We start from the raw sequence: 26863 nt of genomic DNA, 5'->3' as shown, positions 1-26863 counted from the left end.
TGTGCTGAATGTCTATAATTTTGTTCAGATGACTACAGAACCTGGGAAAGCTGTTGCTGCTATTGATGCATAACATACTGCTATTATTGGTCTTTTTATATAAATATAAATATATATACATATATATAATTTGAATTTTTGGAAACTTTAACTGTACTGTCGACTTTGGAAAAATTATCCCAATTTACTGTGTTGAGTTGGCATTGTACAGAAATTAACAGCCATATTGGTCTCAAAATGTTAATTTTTTTTTCCATTTCTACAGGCGTAATGCACTGTGTTAAATATGTAAGTTCATATCTACATGGCTTTGATGATAGAAACTAATAAAGTATTCTCTAAATAATGAAAAAAAGAGAATATATAAGACTACAAGAGCAAGAAGCAACTTAAATATGTTCAAGGACCATTTTCTTCTTCAGAATTAAGGATTATTTTAATTTTACATCGTTGCCTTTTCTCTTTTACTTTCCTTTTTAGTTTTATTTTAGGATTCCCTATTTTTAATGTTCATATAGAGATTTCTTTAACTGAAATACCAATTAGACTCTCTGGTATGAAAAACTATAATAGTACACAAGATCCTAATGAGATAATTAATAATGTGAAATAGGAAGTAAAGGCCTAAAGGTGTAGGGAAAGTGGTAAGGGTAGGGGAAAGGTAATAAGGGAGAGGGAAAAAATATGAGAAAATGAAAAAATGGAAATAAAGTGTTTGTAAATGGGGAAGGGAGGAGTGGTGAAGGGAGGGCAGGGACAAGGGGAAAAAATGAGAATCAAGCCCTGTCATGTAAAGGTACAGGATCCCAGTAATTAATGTAATTGTATACCTAGATTGTACCAATAAACTCAATAAAAAATTTTTAAAAATTGGTAAATAATTTTAAAATCAATGTTTTACATCTCCAAGATTGAAACATATCACAGCATGTAAATCTCAAAAGGCCTCAAGTTTTTTTTCTGTGAAACATCAGATCTGCTTTTACCGTGGTCCCAGCCCTGGCTCCTCGGCAGCGAGGCTAGCCACACTCCGCTGATGTTTGTCACCATGAGGGAATAATCTCCAACAGGCAGGCACACTGTACAGCAAAGAATAAAAACAATGGAGAGGATATTCACAAAGAAGCTAAGTGCTTACTTTTACCAAAAATATTAAAAATTAGTTCCATGATTTGACCTTAACCAAACAGCACTGAGTTTACAATTAACACCTCCCCGCAAAAAATAAAAATGAATAAAAGAACATCTAAGCACGATGCCCATTCGTAAGTAATTTGCTTGATTACTGAAATAAAAATTACATCCTTAAATCACTTACATAAAATTTCTATAAGAAAAAAATCAGTTTCCAATTTGGGGAAGGGAGGAAAAATAGAAAACAATGTCCTGGATATTAAAAATAAATCAGATTTCTCTGCCATCTCTACATTCAGGAAAAACGGACATGCTGTGTGGTTGCCACTGGCTACCTGGAAAGAAGTTTCTGGTTTAACAGACACTGGAACACAGCATTCTATTCCCATCACATACCTCAAAGGGCGTGGTACAGTCACAGGTCCTCTCCCGCTGTATCCTGGCCTTCACACCAGAAACTCACTTGGAAACGGACTTTTACATCCAACTATTACACTTTCTTAATTCACTGTCTCCTTTGCTTCTTAAAAATAATTTATTCAGGAAAACGGGATCATCGTTATAAATGTAAATATTGTTCTAAGCTATCTGCTGCCTTCAAAAGACATTTTCACATTCACAGCACTCTCTCCATTTCGTATCAAGGTTGTCCTACACACATTTTTACTTTCACGCAAATACGATGCTCTGCTACCTTTGAATTCTACTACATCACCTCACGGACTCTACCCTTCCTCTTCCAAGATAAGAGCTAATCTTCTGTTAGAGAGTAAATATGGCAGAGGCCCCATTTTGATGTCCTCAAAAGGAAAACAAATCATCCTCGCACACAGCTAAACTGCATTCTGTGTCCTTGCTTTTCTTCCACTCCCTCTGCAGAAGCCAGCTTCAGTCATACCTTCTCAGTGGAACTTGCCCAGCACAGCTGCCCGGGCAGGAGTGATGGACACCATAGGGTTTAAGCCTCCTCCCTTCAGTCCCTGTCCCGCACCACCCGCTCCCCTGAGCCCTTCTATACTAACGACTGAGCTCCTTCGGACTCGGTCTGACTGCTCTCATCTCCCTACCCCTCACTAGTCAACGTTATCTGAGCCACAGGGACCGGGGAGACAATTCTAGATACCTCGGTCCTCCGTTGATGTTAAACACAATCAGATGCCTTGATCTTGTTTATGCGTATACCAGCTAAACTCTATCTCTATATTTTCTGTAGGAAAATTCAAATCTCCTTTCTTTTCCTTCCTCCTCCCCCCATCCCCGCACCACTGGAATCATTTGACTGGGCATTTAGTGAACTAATAATACTTTTGAACCAGAAGATATCGTTTGACATTCTGAATGAACTAAACTCTGAAATGTGGACACTGTTCTCTCGGCTTGTGATTGTCAGGAGGGTAACGTCTGTGCATCCCTAAAAGTCATAGGTGGCTTCCACACCTTTCCTCTCCACTTTCATCCTGTTCTTTTGAAGACATCCTTGGTGGGCTTTATGAGCTTTGAACAGAATCAAGTGGAAAACAGCAAAGAAAATCTTACTCTTTGAAGAGGCACCACGCCAGAGCATACAGACAGATCAGGAGAAGAGCTCCGGTCAGGGTCAGCACGGCAGGAAACCAGCTATCCGGGCTCCAGTAGTACAAGGTCTTCCTTACCACAGAAGTAGTCATCTGAGAAACACAACTCTTATTTACTAGAGCTATTAAAACACGAAGCACAGGGCATTCTGAGTTCATTATCCAGGTCACTGCTTCTTGTTTCTGTTTATTAAGATATGATTATCACCTGATTTTTATTTGAAATATTAAAAAAATCCGCAGGCGGCAAGTTACAAGGCAAACTAAAGTAACCCTTCTGCCAGTAAAAACACATGTTCTTCTTTAGAAACAAATGTCTTTGTCCCTAGCATTGCCCCTGGCCAGAACCCTCCAGACTGCTCACTTGCTGAACATTTGTCCCCTGTCTGGCTTTTCCTTCGCCTGTTAGCCTCCGGGATCACAGTTCTCTGGTAACATCTACACATTTCACTGTATCGACTTCCTTCCAACCAGCTTCTTTCCCCCTACAGGGAAATAAACTCTTACTGAAAAGTGACCATTTCTTGCTCTTTGTGGGGGCTTTCTGCGGTTTGGGGCTGGGACAAGGCGTTGATGAGCATTGGCGAGCTGACAGACTGAATGAGTCAGCACGTGTTTACAGGGAAAAGCACCATTTCACAGATGAGTCAGATCACCGTGGGCCTCCTTGCTTCCTGCCATGAAACGCAATTTTTTCCTCCAATCTCCTTATTTCTCTTACTACCTAAAGCACAACCATGTCAGAAGACAGAAACAGAAGTTAGCTATAGATTCTAAATCCAGGACTCCGGGAAGAGCACAGGCCACCAGATGGCAGCAGACGTCAGCATAAATGTGTTCAACCTTCGGCATCCAGAACGTCATTTCTTCAGGTAACACAATCCAGGAGGTGAGTTTCACAGAAACACACACACACACACACACACACACACACACACACACGCACACACGAGTGTGGGAGGGGCAGAACTTTGCAAATAAAGAAAAAAGGGATCAATGGTGGCAGCAGAAATAGCACTACTTACATAACTCAGTGGGGGGAGTTCGGGTTGCTCTTGGATTTTGCTGGTCTTTGAGATTAAATATAGTCTCACTAAACATTCTGTTTTATAGTACAATGGAACGGGCATGTCTAGACAAAGGAAGATCAAGAAACCAGACTAGGCTGAGTTTGTTGAAATGCTCTGCTCTTATTTTCCTCAATACATAAGGGTACACTGTATTTCCAAAGAATAAATAAAATAAATAGACAGCAATTTGTCACTTAATCACTTACCTCTACTTTCAGCTCATTAGGAAATAAAACCCCTGCAAGTGCATTAGTGAAGGGTGTGTCTTCAAACGCGAGATCCACCCTACACCAGCCTGCCTGCCTTCCTTCCTTCCTTCCTTCCTCCCTCCCTCCCTCCCTTGCTTCCGTGTTTTTTCCTGAAAAAATATTTATTCAACATTTTCCATATTGCAGGAATCATCATCTAAGAGATAATAAAATCTTAAAGCCAGAAAGGACCCGGCCGTCATTCGTCCATCAGCCGCCAGGCGGCAGGGCTGGTGTTCAGCCTCCTGGCTTAGTTATTTCCATGTTCCCGATCAATCCCCGTCTCAGAAGAGAGACGTTCCCACCACCGATACACAAAGAAGCAACTGAGGCACAGGAGCACTGTGTGTCTGCCCGAAGATTCGGCCGATGGGCAGAGTCGTCTTTGTCCCTTCAGTAGGCTCCGCTGGGCTCCTCGTCTCCAAATGAGAGTGGAGAGTTGTAAGAAAACATCTAACCTAAACCAAGGGACTGAGGGACCATTGTGTCAATCACCCTAGCCTTCGTGTAGTAGAAATTGTCAATTTTTGGCCATGAAAATCTACCTCCGCAGAACCAAAGACATCTAAAAACTGCTTAGAGATTAAATACAAGTGTTATCCTCACCTCTTGGGTCTCACTTGCCTGCAAACAAGGGTATATTTTGCAATTTCTTTTTTTTCCATCTCTCCATCATATGCACAGAACAATTTATCTAATACTTTTATTTTCAAAAAGGAAGCCACATCTTTCTAAAAACATTTTCAAAGTGTAAGAAAAGTTTGGATATGACATTGTTTCAGTAATGATGGAGAAAGAGCAGTCTTTCTACATGGATTAAATATAATATTAATGAATTATATTTACATAACATGCTTATTACAAGAACTTTCTTGTATCTGGTTTCATTTGATCCTTCCAACATCTTTGGTACAATACATAGAGCCATTCTAATCCTTCTAGTAACCCATGTACACAGAGTAAATATTTAAATGTGGCTTATGTGCAGCCCTGGCTCTCTGCGCTTTCCAGTTGGTGATTCAAAACAGTTCTAACCGAATTTGAGAGTTAGCATTTCATACTCTCAGCCCTTTGCTTTCCCAGCGTACACAATTTCTCTTTATGTTGTCATTCATTTTCAGCTTTCTGGCGCCCCCAGAAGACCACAACCATGAGGACAAGAGTACTCACTTCTGCCCTTCTGCCCGGCCCTGTGCGCGCAGCTGGACTTTGCTCACCACTTCTGGTCCCGTCTTCTGTAATTTATGCCCTGTTCTGCTGGCCTACTTTTAAATCCAAAACAATTCAAAAATTTGTGCTGTCTTTAAAGCAAAATCCCAAATCCACAGCTTCAACTCCAGATCTTTATCCATCTCCTAAATACTTATTTTCCTTCCTTTTCTCATCAGGACACATTCGGAGCACATACTGCTCCCACTGGAGCTGGCTCTCGTGCAGAACACATCCTAATCCCTTTCTTCATCCCCTCCCCCTCGGCTCTATCCTCCATCCCTCCGTAGCTTGATCTCCTTCCCACTCGAGAAAGAAAGAACTATCTCTCAACTTCCCATTATCTATCTTCTGCTTTGCTTTTTCTTTACACTTTGGGTTTTCCACGCGATAGGTGAGCTTGTGTGTCTGATTTGTTTCACTTAACATTGTGGTTTCGAGGTGCATCCACAGTAATTCAAGTTCACCTGTCTGCATGGCAGAGTATGTACCACTGTGTGCGAATGCCACGTACGCTTTGTCCACTCATCTGTGGATGGACACGGAGGCCGCTTCCCAGGTTAGCTGGTGTCACTTGTGCTGCTGCGCTCACGGGTGTGCACGGGTCACGGGGCTGTGATGAGGTTGACTCAGGAAGACACCAAGAAGAGGAGCAGAACACCCGCTTTTCCACTCTGCCTATAGCTACCGGCTCGCACTGGCTCTCCACACATTTGGTCGCTCTCCTTTCACAAACTGATCATGTTCTCTTGTCCATGTTCCTTGGTGTGCACCATTTATGAATGCCTTGGCTTCTCTCTTTGTCGATTAAAAGCCTACATAAAATTCAAGTAACTCTTTCTGGAGTTTCTTGTTCTTCAAGCCTGGCCCTTTCTGATATACTCTTCCTCCTCTGTGGCAGTTGTCAAACTAGCTTGCGATTTGCTTTATTGGAAGCAAACCTGTGCATGTACTGTGGCGGATACATCCGTGCTGACGTGGCCTCTGCGTCCTTCACATCAGCTCTGTCTTCCTTCCCAGCACTCTGGCTTTCCTGCTCGGAGGGGTCTTCAGATCTCAGACATTTCTGTCTCTCTCACTTTTCCTGGATTTGCCAGCTACCGTGTTTGTGACCTCACAAAAATTACTTCTACTCCTGTTTCTTCTGTGTCCGAAGACAATGATATTTAAGATTTTGAATCTGCTTAGATCAAATGACGGATTTACATGAAATTAATGTGAAAACTTAATGTGTAAATAGATTTACCAACATACATTGCATGAGTAGGCAGTAACAACTGTTGAAATATTACATTGTATTATTTTCTCTGAAGAACAACTATTATAATGTGCTTCAATCATTACACCTCTGTACATCATTATAGGCCTTAGGTGTAGGAGAGTGCAACATGAAAAAGTTTTAAATTCATTTTTAAACGTCTGTTGGAATTCTTTCCTACTGCTCACAGGGCTGCCTAACCACACAGCACAAAGCACAAAGGACAGGGAAAGCAATGGCCAGGACTGACAGACCCTGGGCTGTGTAATTAGCAACTGCTACTCAGGTTTATATTCTGAAATATATATCTATAATTCAAGTTAAATAGAGGTCAGATTTCTATAGAAGAATGTTACTTAATTTTCAGTAGTAAAACACTAAATTAGATATGCAGCTTTTACACATCTGCTCAGAAAAGCACTACAAAATAATAAATGTTATAAAATAAAAATTAGAAAATATTAGTAACTCGGAGAAAACGCTATAACTATTTTGTTCCCGGTGGGAACTACGAAGGAGAACAGTCATTTCATCAAACACGAGGAATGTTTTCAAACAATCCTCGCCTGTGTTCTCTCTGGTCAGTAAACAATGATGAGATAACTAACTTCCTCTGCTATGCCCTCGTGGGGACCGCGCACTGCACTGAGGGACTTGGGAAACGGCTTTAAATAGTGTCCTCCGGCAGGCTGGAAACCGAGGCTCCTCTGTGAGCAAAGCCTTGCTCCCGGTGTGCAGAGACGGAGCAGAGGGCCCTGGTCTCAGGCCCCCTCTGCTGTGGCCCTCAGGACGTCTCCAGGGTGAGCCGCGCCACTGCCTTCCTGCCGTGCTGCTGGGTCCCAAGATCGCTGGATGGGTAAGAACTCTCCACCGGGTCTTTGTGAAACCAGACCACCGCCAATCCTTCCTGTCCGACTTCCTTCTGAAACTCTCATTCCCTGTTCATTGGCAGGCCCGTCCGTATTACCAGTGAGTGACTAGGACGAGCATTTTAGAAATGAATCCTGGAATTGTTTAAGTTCGCTGCTTTTTCCTTCGCTGTATTATCCCAAGATCCTCTCCCGCATGCTCATGTCCTCAGTGTTACTGTAGTCGATATGGGTTGTCAAATGAGAACAAAGGAACACACATTTTCAAGTAATCACTGCTCCAGAGGGAAAGACACAATAAAGCATCTGGGCATGGTGGCGCCTGCCTGAAATCCCAGCACTCAGGAAGCTGAGGCAGGAGGCTCGCTGTGAGTTTAGACCAGCCTGGGCTACACAGTGAGTTCCAGGTCAGTCTCAAGTATGTAGTGAGACCCTGTCTCAGTCAATCAATCAATCAATCAATCGCTCATTTAAAAATAAATAAATAAAGCAAACAAACGAATATAAAATAAAGCAACTTCTGGAAGGTCTTTGATCTGTGATTTTTCCCCCTTTGATTATCCGCTTTGCTACCCTTGGACATCGTGAGACGGCCTCTGTACTTCGTAAGATGTGAAGTTCAGTGTTAGCTTCTAGTTCACAAATAACTCCTTAAAATGAACCAAATACACACAAGCAGCACATTCCCACATGAGTCCATCTTAACATTTGATAGTGTTAAATTGTATATCAAGGTACTGGAGTGCAAATGTGTAACAAATTATATGATAAAAATTCAGAATTCACCACAAGGAGTAAGCATTGCTTTACACTTTTCTTCTCATCTAGTTCCCTTTTCTTCTCATCTAGATTTTTTTTTTTTTTTTTTTGGTGACTCGGTGTTCTTCTTACATGTGGAAATCATATATATCTGAGATTTATAAATATTTTAAGCTGCAGATGGTCTCACAACTTTAGGATTTTTATGTAGGAATTTCAGTACATGTGACCAAGAGCAGCCGTATTTGTTGACTGAGAGAGGAGGGTGATTTATTTATAAGAATATGATTTCCAAAGCACATAAGCCACCAAATAAGAGCATATATGATTTCTCTTTTCTATTAGGCAGGAGACTGTTCGCTTAAAAATAAAATCTAGTGGTTCTGTTCAGTCGCTCAGGAAAACTTGCTTACTTTTCAGAAAATAGCATAGTCAAGGAGCATCAGAAAAGGGAATTATAGGCCATTCTCCCAGCATGTCATTTGCTTATGAAATGATCGGCTAACATCTGTCTTGCTGATTTTCCTTCATGTTGCCCATATCTTTTCCAGTGGCACCGTCCACAGCGCTTCTTACTCTGTATTTATTTCCTACTGGAAGTTGGATGGACTCAAAGACCACAAAAAAAGAAGAATGAATGTAAAATGTGAATCTCATATTTACTTGTGGACTTTCTTTTTTCGGTACACTTACAGGTAAACCCTCACAGAGCCATACACCACCTCAGTTCTCAACACCGCAGAAAGTGAAATGCTTTGGGGGTCACCAAGAGACCGTACTCCTGAGCCACAGCTAACAAGAAAAGCGAGTCAGTGCCCAGGCCTACAGTCTAAGAAGGACCCTTACATGGTGTGCCAGTGGAGGCTGAACAGTAGGATTACCAAAGACGTGTGACACAGGTTCGCCTCCCTCTGAGATCCCAGAGTCCATCACCTTTGCTCACCGTGGGGGCAGCTCACACATAACAGTTCATCACACATCCGCCCTGCATCTCTGGCAGAGTCATCACAAAGGGACTCGCAGGCTTTGGCTGTGCTCCTGCCTACGTTCTCCACTTTCTGACCAACTCTGGAGATATCACATTAATCACCATGGACACATCGCAGCAGTCTTCTTTACTGATTTTTGTAGAAATAACTTGAGAGGATGGACATAGATTCGTTCTAACTCGGTTGCCGCATTTAAGATGTCATAACTTACTAGGTTACCTTGTTCCTTCCTATAAATAATGTAAATCAATGCTGGGAGACTGAAAAATATATTTTTCTTAAAATAATAAAGAGAGTCACAGTGGTTTTAAAAATGTTTTAAAAATATAGAAGGAGTGAAATAGCAGAACAACACAGCCACTGGGAGGAGATCTGACCTGTCACTGAATGTAGTCAAATTCATCTTTGTTTAACACAATGGTACCAAATTAGCACGGCCCTTACTAACTAGAAAAGTACCTCATGTGGGTTTGTAGCATTCATAAGGCAATCAATTTGTGACCATTATTGTCACTACTTCTATGTTGCTGTTTCAGTTTACACATAAGGAAAAAAGACAACAAAGTAAATGAGGGCAAGAGTTACTCATCGGGTGATTCCCAAAGTACCACTAAGACCTCCACTCCTAGGCAGGCAAAGCAAAGTAGCCATTCAGTGCAGCTCACAGTGACTGCATTTCTCCAAACGCTGCTGTAGTTTTCAGAAAAGTAAGTATTAAGCTCAGATCACCAGAAAGTGCCAGGGAGGTCTTCCCACCATTAAAAAGGACCATAATGTCATAGTATATTTTGAAATGAAAGGTAGGAATGTAAAATGCATGCTACTTTCCTTTCTGGTGGCTTAATATTTGCTTATTGTCCAAAAGCACTTGCTAATCCTACTTACTTTAAATACCTTCTACCTTCCTGACGTGCTAAAGCTAAGACTAAGACGGACATGTCCAAAAGTGTACCAGAAACAAGTGCTTCAAAGACACTGCCCAAAATACTGCCACACGGTATTTGTCAGTCCCTACAGCCTACATCTGCCCACTGTTATGTATTTTAATCTGCCAAAGATCTGACATCCTGAATGTAAAATCTCTGAATATTTAGCAATAGGCTTCCCTTAGCTGGAGGGAGCCAGCTTCAGCATAGCAGCGTTCCAAATTATCAGCTGAGGTCAAGATTCCAGGAATATTTGTTTCAATGCTGGGAGACTGAAAAATATATTTTTCTTAAAATAATAAAGAGAGTCACAGTGGTTTTAAAAATGTTTTAAAAATATAGAAGGAGTGAAATAGCAGAACAACACAGCCACTGGGAGGAGATCTGACCTGTCACTGAATGTAGTCAAATTCATCTTTGTTTAACACAATGGTACCAAATTAGCACGGCCCTTACTAACTAGAAAAGGAGACTGAAAAATATATTTTTCTTAAAATAATAAAGAGAGTCACAGTGGTTTTAAAAATGTTTTAAAAATATAGAAGGAGTGAAATAGCAGAACAACACAGCCACTGGGAGGAGATCTGACCTGTCACTGAATGTAGTCAAATTCATCTTTGTTTAACACAATGGTACCAAATTAGCACGGCCCTTACTAACTAGAAAAGTACCTCATGTGGGTTTGTAGCATTCATAAGGCAATCAATTTGTGACCATTATTGTCACTACTTCTATGTTGCTGTTTCAGTTTACACATAAGGAAAAAAGACAACAAAGTAAATGAGGGCAAGAGTTACTCATCGGGTGATTCCCAAAGTACCACTAAGACCTCCACTCCTAGGCAGGCAAAGCAAAGTAGCCATTCAGTGCAGCTCACAGTGACTGCATTTCTCCAAACGCTGCTGTAGTTTTCAGAAAAGTAAGTATTAAGCTCAGATCACCAGAAAGTGCCAGGGAGGTCTTCCCACCATTAAAAAGGACCATAATGTCATAGTATATTTTGAAATGAAAGGTAGGAATGTAAAATGCATGCTACTTTCCTTTCTGGTGGCTTAATATTTGCTTATTGTCCAAAAGCACTTGCTAATCCTACTTACTTTAAATACCTTCTACCTTCCTGATGTGCTAAAGCTAAGACTAAGACGGACATGTCCAAAAGTGTACCAGAAACAAGTGCTTCAAAGACACTGCCCAAAATACTGCCACACGGTATTTGTCAGTCCCTACAGCCTACATCTGCCCACTGTTATGTATTTTAATCTGCCAAAGATCTGACATCCTGAATGTAAAATCTCTGAATATTTAGCAATAGGCTTCCCTTAGCTGGAGGGAGCCAGCTTCAGCATAGCAGCGTTCCAAATTATCAGCTGAGGTCAAGATTCCAGGAATATTTGTTTTCAAATTGTCTTATGAAGCATAAGATTGGTCTCTTATAGCTCAAAGGCAGCCTTACAGTTGGATGAGCAGGTCGTGGGTCAAACATGAAAAGTTACAAAGATATCAGTCCCCAGTGTCTCAGTGCAACCTTGCTATCCTTAGGGTTACACTTTACCATTCATATTAAGAAAAGAAGCTAAAAACTGCAGTTACCTCTCTCCTCCCTCTCCCTCTCCATCCCCTGACCCCTGCAACTAGTACTTTTCCTCTTTCTTTACTTCTCCTGTAAAACTCTTAGCTACTCTAATATGCGTCACGACATGCAGATGAGCTCTCAGGGTGCGCTGACAAACAGATTGGCTGAAGTTGTGTGTAGACTCTCCTCTCAACTCCTCAGGCCGAAATCATAGTAAAAGCCATCCATATCAACTGGGGTGATTTAAAGTTCCTACCATTTTCCATGTTGCTTCAGTGGACATTAGTTCTGGACTTTTATGATGGGTTCAATCTGCTGCACACAGATACTTTTAGAAATTTTGATTCATAATTCCTTGGGGATTATTTTTACAGGAAACAGTGTCTAGCCGGTTACCTCATTGTCTCTTTAGACAATCTGGACTTAAACTGGAAGAATTTATTCATTTCATGAAAGATGGCTTAGTTTCATTCTTCTCTGCTTGACCTGTGATGGACCTCTGAAAAAGCAGGTATGGGCTCAGAAACTAAGGTTCATCAGGAAAGGATTCACAGGGGTGCCGTTGATTTGGATTGGCTTAACTTTGGATGCAACTATTGTTAGCTTACTTAACCAAGCTGCTCTATACTTGACATAAAATTATTTTATTTCTTCCTACTTTCTTTCCTAAGGCCTAGGCACTGTGTCACTTTTCCTCCAGCCTATAAGAGCAGGGCACGTGTCAGTGAATTTGAGGACAATTTTATGTGATTTTCTCTATAGCTATGTGTCAGTGGCTCATCTTGCTTTGTTTACTTTTTACTAATAGAAATATGCATTGCTCGTGGGAACGTTTTTACAAATTCAAATACAGTGATGAACCTGTGTCTTAAACTAGAGTTGCATGATCGGAGCTGCATGGATGGCTTTTACAAGCCTCTAAAATAGAATACAAAATTGTGTGCACATACATACATGTGTGGCTTGATCTGGAGAAAGGAGCTATAGCTTCCATCTGACTCAGGATCAATTCAGCAACCTGCCTCTCCCAGCGAAGAGCTACCACGTAACTTTCTCATAATGCACAGCTCTGGTCTTTGGCTTGCCACACGCTATGCCTGGCACTGCAAAGCATGCAGACCTCTTTGTGTGATGCCTTCAGTAGATGTAACTGACAGCATAATCTCCATTTTTAAAAAGAAACTACATGGAGTTTCTTGGTTGAAAATGTGCACTTAATAGTGAATTTAAAGCTTATGATGTCTGTTATATTTATAACGGAACTGAAATCATTTTAATTACTTTGGACTTTTTATCATCAGGCCGTTATTTCTCTCAAACTCACAGGCACATATTGTTAGCAATCTGGCTTTCAGAATGTTCTATTTTCATAATATGCTTTTATAGTTATATTTTAGAAGCAGATAAAATTCTGGCAGTATACTTTAATGGCTCAGAAATGTTTTTAAGTTTTCATATCTAATTCAACATTCTAAATAAAGAAGATCTGCCCTGTGATAATAATATTAAAAATACAGTCTACAATAATAATGACTAAATCCTTAGAGAAATTCACATTCCCATGATATAGTATAAATCTACATAGTATAATACACCAACTTTAAACAGAAAAGATGGCTAATTCTATAGCTCATATATATCTCAGACACAGCATTTCATTTCTGTGTGAAGGCCTCATCATGGAGCCTAACTTTCTCACCTGGATTTTAAAAGGAACTCCCAGCTGTTCTTGTGGATACTTCTTCCTCTATCTACTAATTTCCTTCATATTCCTTGCATCCTGACTCAAAAATAATTTAGAAACATCGTTTATCCTGACCTTCTACTTTCTCTTTAGCTTCTCCCTGATTGGAAAATGAAGTACTGAGGTCCATATTCCTAGACTGAAGGAAACACATATTCAAACATATGCCTTTCTTTTCCGCCAAGTTCCCCACATTTCTAAGCAGGTGTCCTGATTATTTAAGCTGCTTCCCGTTAGATACTCTATTATCTGTAGCTGAAAGGCGTTTCTGTGACCCACTCAACTTTGTACGCCAACAGCTAGCCCAAGGTTTGACCGTATAGTTGGTAAACACATGCCTGGAGACATGTCTGATCTTTACAAGATAATTTTATAACAAGCATAAATAACAGTCAGTGATTATTAAAAAAACTTTGAGAAATGTTGCCTATTAAAAATTATCTTAAAGGATGTAGGTCTGTTTGTGTGCCTGGTTACTCTCAGGAGAGTGGAAGTTACAAAGGGAGATCAAAATATGCAATGAATATTTAAATAAAAATATTACAGCAAAAGATACACTGCATGAATCCCCCTCAGAAAACTTCCACTCCCCTGGAGCTGCAAACACACTTGTCCCATCCCATCATGCTTTTCACTTTCTGAAGCAGTCCCGAAGTTCACTTTTGTGTCTTTATGACATGCAATAAAAACAACTGTGAATTCTGCTGCCAAGTGCCACTCAAGGGAAAGACAGGCTGCTAAGAACATGACAGTGTGCCCTGGGCCACTTTCTTCTCCAGATCTGGACCATGTGGCTCGTGGCTTTTCTCCAAAGTCAAAATGACCACGAAAGGGAAGCATTTCAAATAGATTCAGAACACCAGGCCACCGTGGCAGAGCAGCTAACAACATGAAAGTGAACTTCTGGAAGTGCCCAGAAAGTGGCAAAAATGATGGAATAAGCCTGTTCATGAAGGCTCAGTATAGGCTCAAAGAAAGAGGGAACATTTGCGGGAATGAATGGTGATGTCTCTTTCGCTGTAAGAAATATGTTAAAATTTAAACATTGACTGTATTTTTCGATCACTCTTGCAGTACTGTATGCCTTGTGCAGTACATACCTATTTAGGTCTCATTTTTCTTTCTTGCCCAATGGACAAATGAAACCACAGAATTCCTAATGCTGCTTTTAGTTTTGTAACACTTTTTGCAAAGAGAAGCGTGTGTATCTCCCTGCAAAGAGGTATGTATTATACAAGTACACAAACACATATTAAAGCTGAGATGCTAAAGCACAGCATTTTCCCCTCGAGAATGAATTCATAAGTCACAAGTTGCAATCATTGCCAGACAACGTTAATTAGTCCATCACTTTTACAAGCTTAAGTTATTTTGCCAGAGGAAGTGTATGATTACAGTATCACTTAGCTCAACTTAAAACTCCCTTCATATCTTGCTGCAGAATTTATTTTGTCTATTATGTCTTATTACAATGCCTCTGCCTTGCTATATTTTGCTTTCTTAATTGTGAATTTGGGTGGTGGAAATCTATATGTGAACGTAAGTTGAGAGATTTTTTTTTTTCCTTAGAGGTATAGGCTAAAATAATATCTCCAAAGGAGTAAAATTCAGCAGAGAAAACTAAAAATAGAGAGGTGAGGTTCACGATGAGCTGCAAATGAAAAACAATACAATACAATGTAACTCTTTGGAATGCTACTGTGGCGACTTACACCACAAGAAACAATGTAAATTGTAGGCAATCCCTACCTGCCCTGCTAAGTGACAGGAAAGATGTGGAATTTGGAAGAAAGTTTCATGATCACACCTTTGGGCAAGAAGGGACCAAGGCGCAATTTATGGATGGCCAGAAGAATGCCCTCACTTAAATTAATAAATTGTAGTATTTAATTGTATAAAATTTAGGGCTCAAGGTTCTATGGTAGATACAGTTTTAATGAGTAATGACAATATAATATGAAGTTATATTCAGGGATCAATTTACCATATTGAACTGTAACAGTTGAACAAAGAATATAAGCTTTCTAAGCTGAATTCTGAACAGTGTTTAACAACTTTTTCGTGATCTTGAATACATAAGCCATGACATAAAAAAATAAAATAACTTCGTAGACAGCATCACAGTCACAAGGATTTGTCAATAGGCCCATTATTGCTTAAATTTTACTTTGACTTACTCTTCCCCCCTCAGTTTTTTCTGAAGCAAATAGTTGGACCCCCTGCCCTTCCATCTCTTAAATAAGATGCTCTTCACTCTAGCACACTGAGGTTTCTCAAAATTTTTCGTGTGGCTAGCTTTTGGTTCTGTTTTGTTTTTGTTTTTGGTCATTTCATTTAAGAAAGCTTTCCTAATACCAAAAGTGTGATTCCCCAAAGTGATAAGTACATTCTTTCTAAAGTTTAGTTATTTTCTTTCTCTGTGCCTTTTTAGTCTACAACTCATCTGGAGTTGGTGGAGACAGAGAATTGTTCCTTTTTTACCTGTGTCAGTATCAATTGTCCAATACAATTTCTCAAATCTTTCATTTGTCATGGCTTTGTCTTGACCCCTTTGACAGGTCAGATAGTTGGCACATGAACATTTATAACATCTGAATATACAGCAAGCTACAAGGCAAGTCTGAATAGCTATCAGTGGCTTGAAGCCTGCAGGGTGTTATCTCTGACCATAAATAATTAGAAGTCCAATGAAATAACTAGGAAATTCCCCGTATCTTGTGAAGTTAAGACAATAGGGAAAATTTTGAGATGAATGAATGAAAGTACTACACGAAAATGTGTGAGATACAGCCAAAGCAGAATATCATTAGATTGTTTTGCTCTGCCGAAAAATTTAGGTTGGTGCTTACATTCTTATAAAAATGTAAACATTGCCATTTTTCTGGATTGCATCATTTCCATTATAAAATATGTTTATACATGCATTTTTGGACCAATTTTAGTATTTCTTGTTATATTTGAATTTTAAGCAGCTCTTCTATATGTTTAAATTTAAAATTCTTTTCATTCTTTCCCCAGTAGAATTGAGGGACTCCCTCGCTTTACAGGTTATCTTTCATTGGTTGGGAAAATATGCAATGCCTCTGTCTTCTTTCTCTGAAATTAAAATAAACTGAAGTTTCTCATTTTAACTTTTGTGCTTTCCCCTCATTATTTTCAAACCTTTCATCTTTCTAGGCATCGTTCTGAATAGAATCTTCTAACCTATCAGCTTTTAATTATTTTGTTAAATGTTTCTAATCAGCCATTACATCTATGTATCAAGTTGTGACTTTGGTTATTGTGTCTTTAAATCCTAGATATATTTGATATATCTTCAAATATCATAGGCTACTTGCATAGACTCCAATACCCTAACAAAATTTCCAACTTGATTTATCTCTTGAACTTAATAAGCATCCTTATTTACAGTTCATGTTTGATAATATGTTAGCTACAGTTGCTGTTGTTTTGTATATTATTTTATTGTGTACCTGGCTATATTTAATAATGGGTTATATCCACTGGGTTCAAACATTGCTAGAAATAAGTAGTGAAGGTCTAGGATAGTATGAATTTCCCAGAAAAAGAATTTTAATTTGTGTCTCTTAGGCACAGTCCAGTTCTATTCTACTTTAATCTAATATGTCTTCTTTGCATCAAGTATATTTAAGTTCAGAATTTACACAGTTACCACAAAATTTCTTGACTCTGAAGTCAAGCAATGGGAGGAATTTTCTGTAACTTTATGAATAAATGGTTACCTTAATTCAAGTACATATCATTATATTAGCTTAGATATATAGGGAACCTCACACTAGTGCCAGTGAGAATGGAAATGTGCACTGAAATGGTTCTTCTAACTGTATGATACACAAACCAGTTCCACACCATCACTGACTTCTCTTTGCATACTAGTGAAGTGCTGTGGGCTTATCTTCTCTGTTGTATAGAGGCCATAACTCCGTGTCTTCACTGGCAACTAAACTACTCAGGTTTACATTCAAGACAGCCCTTGTCTAATATTTTCCAAGTCTATCATGAACTTGCTTTCTCTCTCTCTCACTGAGCTCCATCCCAAGTCCTCTTTTGCCTGACACTAACCCAGCTCCTACATTTCATTACAATCTTCCCAGGCTAACTCTCTGCCTGTTCTCTGAAGAGTTTCTTCTTTCTACATAAACAAAGTGAGTATCAATCATTTCAAAACTACATCATTTCTTTTTCTCTTCTAGTTTTGGAGAAGTTATGGTTTGTCAATTAAAGTTACCTAATTTTCAACCTCAAAGTTAACTAATGATTGTACTACCATATGGTACAGGGTAGCATTTGCTTAAATTATCCTGAATGTGTTAGAGAATGAGTGTTTGGGTTCCATCAGCGTTCACATGTGCAAATCCTAACTCCCAGGGCATTATTGAGAGGTGGGTCTGAGAGAGGTGCTTATTCCATGAATGCAAATCCCATGTGGATGGGGTTAGCATCTTTCCAAAGAGACTGAGAGAGCTCTCCAGCCCTCCTCCTGTCTCATGAGGATATACTGGGATGATGGATATCTATACACCTGGAAATAGATCCTTATCAGACACTGAATCAATTCTTGTATTAATCTCATCTTCATAGCTCCTGGACCGAGTACACCAAATGTCTATTGCGTTAGCTGCCCAGACTACAGTATGTTTGTTATAGCAGCTTGAACTGACCAAGACAAAGTGTATATCTCATCGTCAACAAAGAGATTGTATGCTTTTGAAGAAATCACAGTGTTAAATATTTTTATAATCCTAATATCGTGCTACAACCATAACAAAGTCTTCATATTACTTTACATAGATAAATTATACAATGATGAGAATCAACAGAATTACTGAGAATTTTGTTGAAATAAGTGGCAGAAAGGCCTACAGAATTAATGTTGATATATTTACCTTGACTCAAAATTCATGACTAATAACCAGCATCACTTATCCTTCCTTATTCTGATGATGAAAACTCTTCGGTGTTAAAGTAACGCTTTCATGAATATATTTCACTGCCAAACTATAGGGATAACGTCTGTGAGAGTTCCCAAGTGCTTTGTGTGTTTATGACTAGTTTGTACTACTGTGGAATTACAGTAAATCACTAAGTACTCACTGTGGTTGAAGCTGTCTTTGTGGATGAAGTTGGATGTGGTGTGGTCCAGGGAACCACATGAACAGTGATGGTAGAAGTGGCCGACAGCTGATGAGCTTTACTCCCACCTAATTCATCAGTGACTTCAACAAGTAACTGGACCGTCACAGGGGCTTGAATTCCCTGGAATCCATCATACTGGAAATGCTGCCTGGTGGCCAGTGAAGGAGGATCAACACCCAGTCTCTGAAGAGTGAAATGATTATGTGTATTTCCTGAGAATGATGAGGTAATGAGACAGAAATAAAACTGCATTATGCATTGTTGTATTATATGAAGGTGTTTTTGAAAAAAATAGATTTCACGATATGTTACCAACAGCTACAAAAATCCTGCACAAATGTCTCGTAAAAGAGTGTAGAAATGATGTATGTACAATCATACTTCTTACCTCCTACAATTGAATAGCTGAGCTGTCCCTGTGGAGAGTCTCTGTCTGAACAGTTGAGTTGAATAAAAGGGCCTTTGACTGTGGAATAAATCCGAGTTTCCAAATGTGGTGGATGACAAGTAGGAGGTTCATCGTTCACATTCTATGGCACAAACACATCAGCTCTTTAAACTGTGGCCCAAACGTCTTGCCCTACTTAATCACTTCCCTTTTAAAGCTGTATGATTTTCCCTTCATGGGATTGCTTTAGTATTTTTTATACTCAAGCTCGGAAATCATCTTGATTCTTTTACGTTTGATGAATACTCATTAATGCTTCATCACAAAATGTTTCATATTTAGGGTTACCATAAATTCCACACTTTCTTCTCATTTTAAATGAGAAATTACTTTATTTGACAGCTGTCTATTTTCCTAAGGAATACTGCTACGTCAGGTCCTCGTACAACTTATGAGATTATTAAATTTGAAATAAGATGGAAAATTCAACTTCATCTATGTCGATAACTTTTCTTTACAGAAAAAGTACTGTCATGTAAACAATTCTAGATAACAGAAACATATCTCACTACTGGGCAGTTTTACTGGTTAGGAACATTTGCTTTTATTGATCTCCTTAATTTTTTTTTTTTTTTTTGGCCTGTAAATGAAGCCTGGTTTTGTTCTGGAAAAACTCATGATTTGGTAGAGCATGAAGCTGACACTTCACACAAGTGGATGGCTTCAGTAATGAGATGGAAAGGCGAACAGGCGAATTGTCTCTGGGAATGTTTGCATTCTAAGGTTGATCCTGTAAACTAGGATACAAATCAACCCATTTCTTCCCATCCTCTTTCTTCACTTTCTTATCTGCAACAGACACTGCTAATCGATGAAAGGAATCATTTCACTGATGCCTTTCAAAGGATAGTTTATGTGAGGGTTTCCGAGAACTTTCCGTTTCTCGCTGATCCAGGCTGCATCAGAATTGCTTCCTGACTATGCACGCAGGTAGCTGTGGTTCCTAAGAATGCAAGCACAGCTTCAGAGTTGTTCTCCCAGTATGGGACCCCTCAAGGAAGACCCCACCAATTTTTCAGAGTGTTAAATGGCACCGAAGAGTCTAGCTCAACTCAGCCTTTCTCCTTTGCCTTAGTAATAATTCCTGAACATCCCAGAGCTCCTCCCCTTGGAATGGTCCCTCTCTTTGCAGACAGTGCAAGACAAATTTCAAGTCCTTTGCTCTCCTGTAAATTAAAGTCTTGACCCTGAAAAGAAATTATCTTTCTCCTTTCTCTTCTCCTTCTTCTCTCTCCCCACAAATACAGCTAATGGTGGGAAAGATCGATCACACACACACACACACACACACACACACCATAGCCTGTGACTTAGAGTCCATGATTACAGAATAAATGAGTGTTTCAAATGATAAAAACTGGATGTGGGCAGGTCTCCTCACTTCTATGATTTTTTTTCCACTGCCTCTCTTTGCAGAAAATTCATTTTACCAGTTATATGTCTGTTGGAATTATTTATGCATTACATACTCCTCTCTACCCCAAATTATTCACTTGAGAAATAAAACAGCTATAGTAGAATGCCACTACTATTAGCCTGAACATGCAGTAGTCCCTTCATACACAATACATAGGGAAGTGTATTAATCTCCTCATGTCTTACTCCTACAAGGTGTGAAATAGCATTTATGACAGCTAATATCTTTACTCAGAATATTCTAGCACATATCATCACTGCAAGGGCCATGTGAATTAATGACAAAACAAATGCAATTGTTTTAGAAAAATCACTTTATGGTTACAAGGACAAAATTAAATATTATTGGCATGAGTTAATTGAGGTGAATTTACTTATGAATTTTGTAATAAAGGGTGTTATCTCTAAAAATTAATCCTTCCCTATAACAGGGAATTAATAACCCCAAGGAAAGTCAACACATTATTAAAAAGAAGAGAAGATAGGATTAAAAATATTCCTTAGAAATTTTCTGAAGGCTTTCAAGAAATATTTCTACTATTGTTTATGGCTCTTATTTAGTGGTGGCCTCTAAAACTACCTTTTGACTTAGCTTTCTACAGCTGTAATTTTCAAGTCTTTTTTATGTCTCCATTATATTTTTAATCCTGAGAACATGTTGGAAGGAGGAATTTTTCTCTAATAGTGCTCTGACCATCCCTTGAGCTAGTTCTCAAATTAAGAACAAAGGGACCCTGCCAATCTGGAATAATCATTCCCTTCTTTCTGATGGCGCTGTTTCTATGGGATTTAATATATTATTACAGCGTTGCTTGCCAGAATTAATTTTGGCAGGAGAGCATCATTTCCTTGACTAATTCGATCTCCAATTACAGTATAACATAGTACATTTATGTCTCTAAATGTTCCCAATTAGAATATTAGAAGTATGACCATTCATTTTTGGAAATATGATCAATACAAAGCCTACAAGAGAGAACTCAGGTTTTGACTGTCTATACAATTTAACACTTAGAGTTATTAAACCTCTACCATACTCATACTTTAGAATTTTATTATATGTATTTCTTAACTACATCTTAATAACTCAGAACAAACTTAACCAATGCTTCTGGGAAGTTCTTTCAAACCTGTTCCCAATTAAATAGCAATAAATTGAGTTAGGATTATCTTTAAGTAATAGAAAAGGTATTTTAATTTTCTGTCTTGTAAGCTATAGCAATAGTGAATAAATCAATTTTCTTATTCATTACAAATTAATATTTTCAATATAGAAATTATATTTTCCATACTATTTTTATTGTTTCCTAAAAATAGTAAGATTTTTAAATTGGAAAGTATCAATTTTTGACACAAGTAAGATAAACTCTTAGATAATCGGAGGAGTTATGGGCCATTTCCTTGCTATAAATTATAGTTAAGTGAAAACTATTATATGGAAACTTTATAGAGTTAACCTAATTTTCTAATAATATGCTATGGATTCTTATTAATAATAATGTGGATTCTTATGATTGAAAGCAGAATGATACACACAAAATAATAAAATTTAAAACTTATTCTGCAAATGGAAACTACAAGACTAGGTATCTGTAGGTAGAGCATTCTCCCCCAAATTGCTCAGAAGAGATGTGAGTCTTCAACATCTAATTTAAAATTATGGCTAGTTAGAGGCCCAGTGTGGTGGTGCATGCCTGTAATCTCAACACTCTGGAGGCTGAGGCAGGAGGATCGCTGTGAGTTCGAGACCAGCCTGGGCTACATAGTGTGTTCCAGGTAAGTCTCAACTACGTAGTGAGACCCTGTCTCAAAAAAACCAAAATAAATAAATAAATAAATAAAATTATGGCTAGTTATTTGTCAGGGCCCTGGGTGCCCACAGGGAATTCATAGAAAGATAAAAGAGGTATGGCACTCAAGGTTCTGATAACCTTGGTTCTCACAGATTTACAAACTAAATAATAACCACCAGAGACTGACCAGAGCTTTTTGAATTTAGTGTTCTATATTTTGCATCACACATGAATTTGTAACAAGTTTCTGAATTTATATTTTCATCTATATATATTTAGGCCTAAAAATAAAAGTTTCTATTTAAGAGAGTAAGCTACAAATTTTAAAATTCGTGAAATGATTGGTTCTATTAAGGAGTCACTGTACTTTTACATTATTCTACTTTACACAAAGCCTCTCACTAAATCCATATTCAAAATAATATTTATGTTCTGCACAGATTATAAACACAATTACCTTTAAACTTATACATCCCTTATTTAACGTAAGTGATTTTTTTTTAAAAATTGGGTCAACGTAAAGTAACCTGCTTTAATTCTTCTGGGAGTTACTACTTCAGCTGGGTGACTACTGTTACTTGCCGCGATATAATACTGTATCCCTAAGCAGAACCCCAATGATCCAAATCAGTATACAACAGCGAGGCCAAGCACAGGGCTCAATTACTGTGTAATTCTGTAGGGGGAGTGAGAAAGAGAGAGGCACCTGGGAGTGCATTAGCATAAAGTTTAATACCTGCATTCTGTACCTCTCAAGCCCATTTCCTTCCGTGTAGCGAAGGTGGGGGTCACCGACCTCTGAGAAGAGGGTGTGCGGAGGGAAAAGGTGAGCACAACAGACCCAACAAACAAATAGTAACAGCGCAATTGTTTGTTGTTACAGTATGTTTCCTGCTCGATTAAAATTTCAATTTTAAATATAATTGTTCTGTTATGTTTGTATATAATTGCCATATGATCAATCATATAGAACTGCTTATTAATGAAATCATATATTCTTTTAAGTCCTAGAAATGGTGAGAAAACTTTACACTATGACATTAGTGCTTCCTCATAAGATGCGACTCAGTGGCAAGTGCTGAGTCACAGTATTTTTATGTTGAGCATCTGTAACCAAGCGTGTTCACTCATTCACCTGGAACTGTCATTAGTGTGCTTGCAGCCCACAGCGCATCCACGTAGGGGAACTGATATGTGTTCAGATCGCATCGTCATCATGTTTACTACCCATCTGCCTCCTCCCTCCCTGGGTTTCCTCTCTCCTCCAAAGTTATAATTCTGACCTATTCAGTGAGAATCTTCAGGGTTTACCCTGAGTACTCCTATGTCCTCTGACTACGGACACCAGTAATTCGAATCCCTTGTGCAAGTTAGTTGAGTTTCAATACTCACACATACATCAGAGGTTTTTGCCTTTGGCAGTGATCAGGCCAGGGTCCCTAAAGGGCTGTGGCACCCCAGGTAAATGGACCCTAGACAGAAGGTGGCCATCAATGCACTTAAAGATCTAAAAACTTGATATACTGTCCTGAGAGAGAAGGGGACAGGGAGAGATAGACAGAGACATGGACAGAGAAGGAGGCAGACAGACAGAATTGGAACTCAGATCTGCGAGGAAATGCCAGAGTTGACCTAGAGAAGATGCTTATGCTCTGACTTGATGGGACAGGAAGTTACCCACTTACCAGACCGATGATTTAGATGCACACTGTCCAAAAATGTCACATTTTTGCTCCTATTTATAAGATGATATATAAGGAAATACAAAAATGACAAACTCATTACCTTTCTTCAGTACAAGAACGGACTAGCTGAAGTGAGTCCTGCCCTAGTGACTCGGCCAGGCAGCAGGTGGAAAAAGGTACCACCCAGTTTGCTGTCAAGTGGCCAAGGGAGCTGAACTTCAGACCCAGAGGCCGCAGGAGAAGAGTGCAGTCAATTTAATGGGCAGTGAGTTCTTTCTCAAATCAGAAGCCATTAGTAAATCTTTTTAAGAGAAAGCATCTTCCATTTTTTTCCTTCTCATATTTATTCCTTTTCTGTCCCCTACACCTCATACTTCCCCTAGCCTTTGGACTTTTTCTTCCTATTTCACATTATCTATTATACCTTTTGATTTTTATTTATGCTTTCAGTTTCTCAAACCAGAGAAACTACTTGTATTTACACATGTGTGTGCTATGTATTTCACTGAAGAGTATGGCCTCAATGTGCATTCATTTAGTTATACCTGTCGCTAGTTTCTCAGGACTTATGGCTGAGTAGTACTGCATTTTATAAAAACCACATCTTCTTTATCCAGTCTCCAGTCGATAGGCAACTGGGCTACTTCCAAATTTTAGCTATTACAACTGTGCCACTATAAACATGGATGCACATATATCACTGTGGTATGATGCTTTGAATTATTTGGGTAACATACCCAGCAGGAAAATAGCGGGTCAAAAGGGACCTCTAATCCAAGTTTTCTGAGGCATCTCCACACTGATTTCCACAGTGGTTGCACCAGTCTGCACTCCCACCAACAGTGGAGAGGGTTCCTTTCTCCCCACAACCCCACCAGCATTTGTTGTTGGTTGATTACTTGATAGCAGCCATTCTTTCTGGGGTAAGATGGATTCTCAGCATTGTTTTCATTTGCTTCTCTTGAATTTTTTATGTTTATTTGCGGTTTCTACTTCTTTGTCTAAGAAATGTCTATTCATTTCAGATGCTCATTCTTGGATTGGATCTTTAAATTTGGGGGAAATCTGACTTTTTAAAAGTTCATTATATATTCTAGATAATAGACCTTTGTCTGAGGAATAGCTGGTAAAAATATTTTTCCACATTGTGGGTTGTCTCTTCACTCTGTTGGCGATTTCTCTTGCTGTGCAGAAGCTTTTTAATAAGATGAGATCTCACTTGTTGATTCTTTGTGCTAGTTCACAGGTGACTGAGGTTTTGCTAATGAAAATTTTTCCTACCTTACCTCTCTTCCAGTGGGTTTAGTGTTTCTGTTTTAATATTTAGACCTTTGATTCATTTTTATTTTACTTTAGTGCATGGTGAGAGATATTTTAATCTTTGGCAAGTTTGAAACCTATTTTTTCCAGCACCATTTATTAAAGAGGCTATCTTTCTTCCAGTAAGGGTTTTTGGCTGTTTTATAAAAGATGAGGTGGCTGAGTATGTCTAGAGTTGTTTATGCATCTTGTAATCTGTTCTACTGATCCTAGGGTCTATTTCTTTGCCAGTACCAAGCTGTTTTTATCACAGTGGTTTGTAGTACAGTATCAAGTTGGAAATTACGATATCCCTTATCTTGTCTTTGTTGTCTAGAATTGCTTTTGCTATCCTAGGTCTCTTCTGGAACAGATGGTCTTTACCTCAACCTGATAAAAGCCACCTATAAAAAACCGATAGCCAACATCATGCTAAATAGTCAAAAACTGGAATTCTTCATGCTAAAATCAGGAACAAGACAACACCACGTCTGATCATTATAGTTCTGGAAACATTAGCCACATCAATTAGACAGGAAAAAGAAATAAAAGGAATAAAGCAAGGAAATGAAGAGGTTAAATTTCATTATTTACAGATGACATGACACTCTATATAGATGACCCCAAGAACTCCATCAAGCCTCCTAACAACCAAATTCAGTAGAGTAGCTGGATACAAGGTCAACACACAAAATTCAATAGCCTTCCATACACCAACAACAGACCCACTGAGAGAGGAACTAGAGAAACAACTCCATTCACAATAGCATCCAAAAATCACAAAATACCTAGGAATCAACCTAATGAAGGAATTCAAAGATGTTTATTCTGAAAGCTACAGCACTAGAAAAAAGAGATTGCAAAGGATATCATAAAATAGAAAGACATCCCTTGTTCCTAGGCAGGAAGAATCCATGTAGTAAAAATGGCCATGCTTCCAAAACTGCTGTACAGATTCAGTGCAATCCCACTTGAAATCCAGCAGCGTCCTCCATTTTCACTCCAGAGTTCCTTCAGATTAAATCACTGACATGCAGGTCAACGTGAAGGAGACATGGAGGAAAAGGGCCATTAAATGAGCACTTGGAGATACAAGCAATAAGGGTTTTGCTCTCCATTCATGTGCACTATTAAGTGAAAAATAAAAACTTAAAAAACTAAATCCTACTTCCAGAAATAAGAAAGGAGAGAGGATAAAATGAATTTTAGAATTCATTTAGAAAAGAGCAAACTGTAGCTGTCAGAAGTAAAAAATACTAAATGCAGTTTAAAATACATGGTTACATCAACAGCAGAAGAGACCTAGTGATGGAATAATTACTGAACTGGGACATGGGTATGAAGAAATTGCATAGCTTAGATCAGAGAGGAAATAGAAGACAATGAAAGAGTGATTAAGAGCAAAGGAGACTGTAACACGTAGACTTTACCACTGGCAGCCAAAGTATAGAGAACGGAAAGGAAAGAGAGGTGGCGACATTTGACCACAGGACGGCCACATGTTTTCTTGGACAGCTGCATGCAGAGACACAGGACCAGAGAGGACTTCAACCTGCAAGGCAGGGAGGGGACGGGGACTTGAGAGGGCCAAGCTGCGATGTGTGCGTGCACCGATTCTCCCCAGCGAACGTATTAATTACGAAGCACAAATACAGATTAATAAAAAAGGAGAGGCCTAAGCCAGGCATGATGGCCCGCGTTGCAATCTCAGC

General features: G+C 38.9%; 1 protein-coding gene across 1 annotated transcript in view; it reads right to left on the bottom strand.

Moving 5' to 3' along the window:
• Window positions 1-26863, bottom strand: part of LOC104870937 (cadherin-related family member 4-like) — a 101868-nt gene that overhangs the window by 12123 nt on the left and 62882 nt on the right. The window contains exons 19-22 of the mRNA XM_033755889.1: window positions 18899-19040; window positions 18469-18722; window positions 2671-2801; window positions 987-1079 (exon numbers count right to left, since the gene is read on the bottom strand). Coding sequence (XP_033611780.1) covers window positions 987-1079; window positions 2671-2801; window positions 18469-18722; window positions 18899-19040 — 620 coding nt within the window. The remainder of the gene's footprint in view (window positions 1-986; window positions 1080-2670; window positions 2802-18468; window positions 18723-18898; window positions 19041-26863) is intronic.

The sequence above is a fragment of the Fukomys damarensis genome, unplaced genomic scaffold (genome assembly GCF_012274545.1).
Source record: "Fukomys damarensis isolate Sample0158 unplaced genomic scaffold, DMR_v1.0_HiC HiC_scaffold_4, whole genome shotgun sequence".
Lineage (NCBI taxonomy): Eukaryota > Metazoa > Chordata > Mammalia > Rodentia > Bathyergidae > Fukomys > Fukomys damarensis.
The sequence above is the reverse complement of the archived record's forward strand: the minus strand, read 5'-3'. Positions and strand labels throughout refer to the sequence as shown.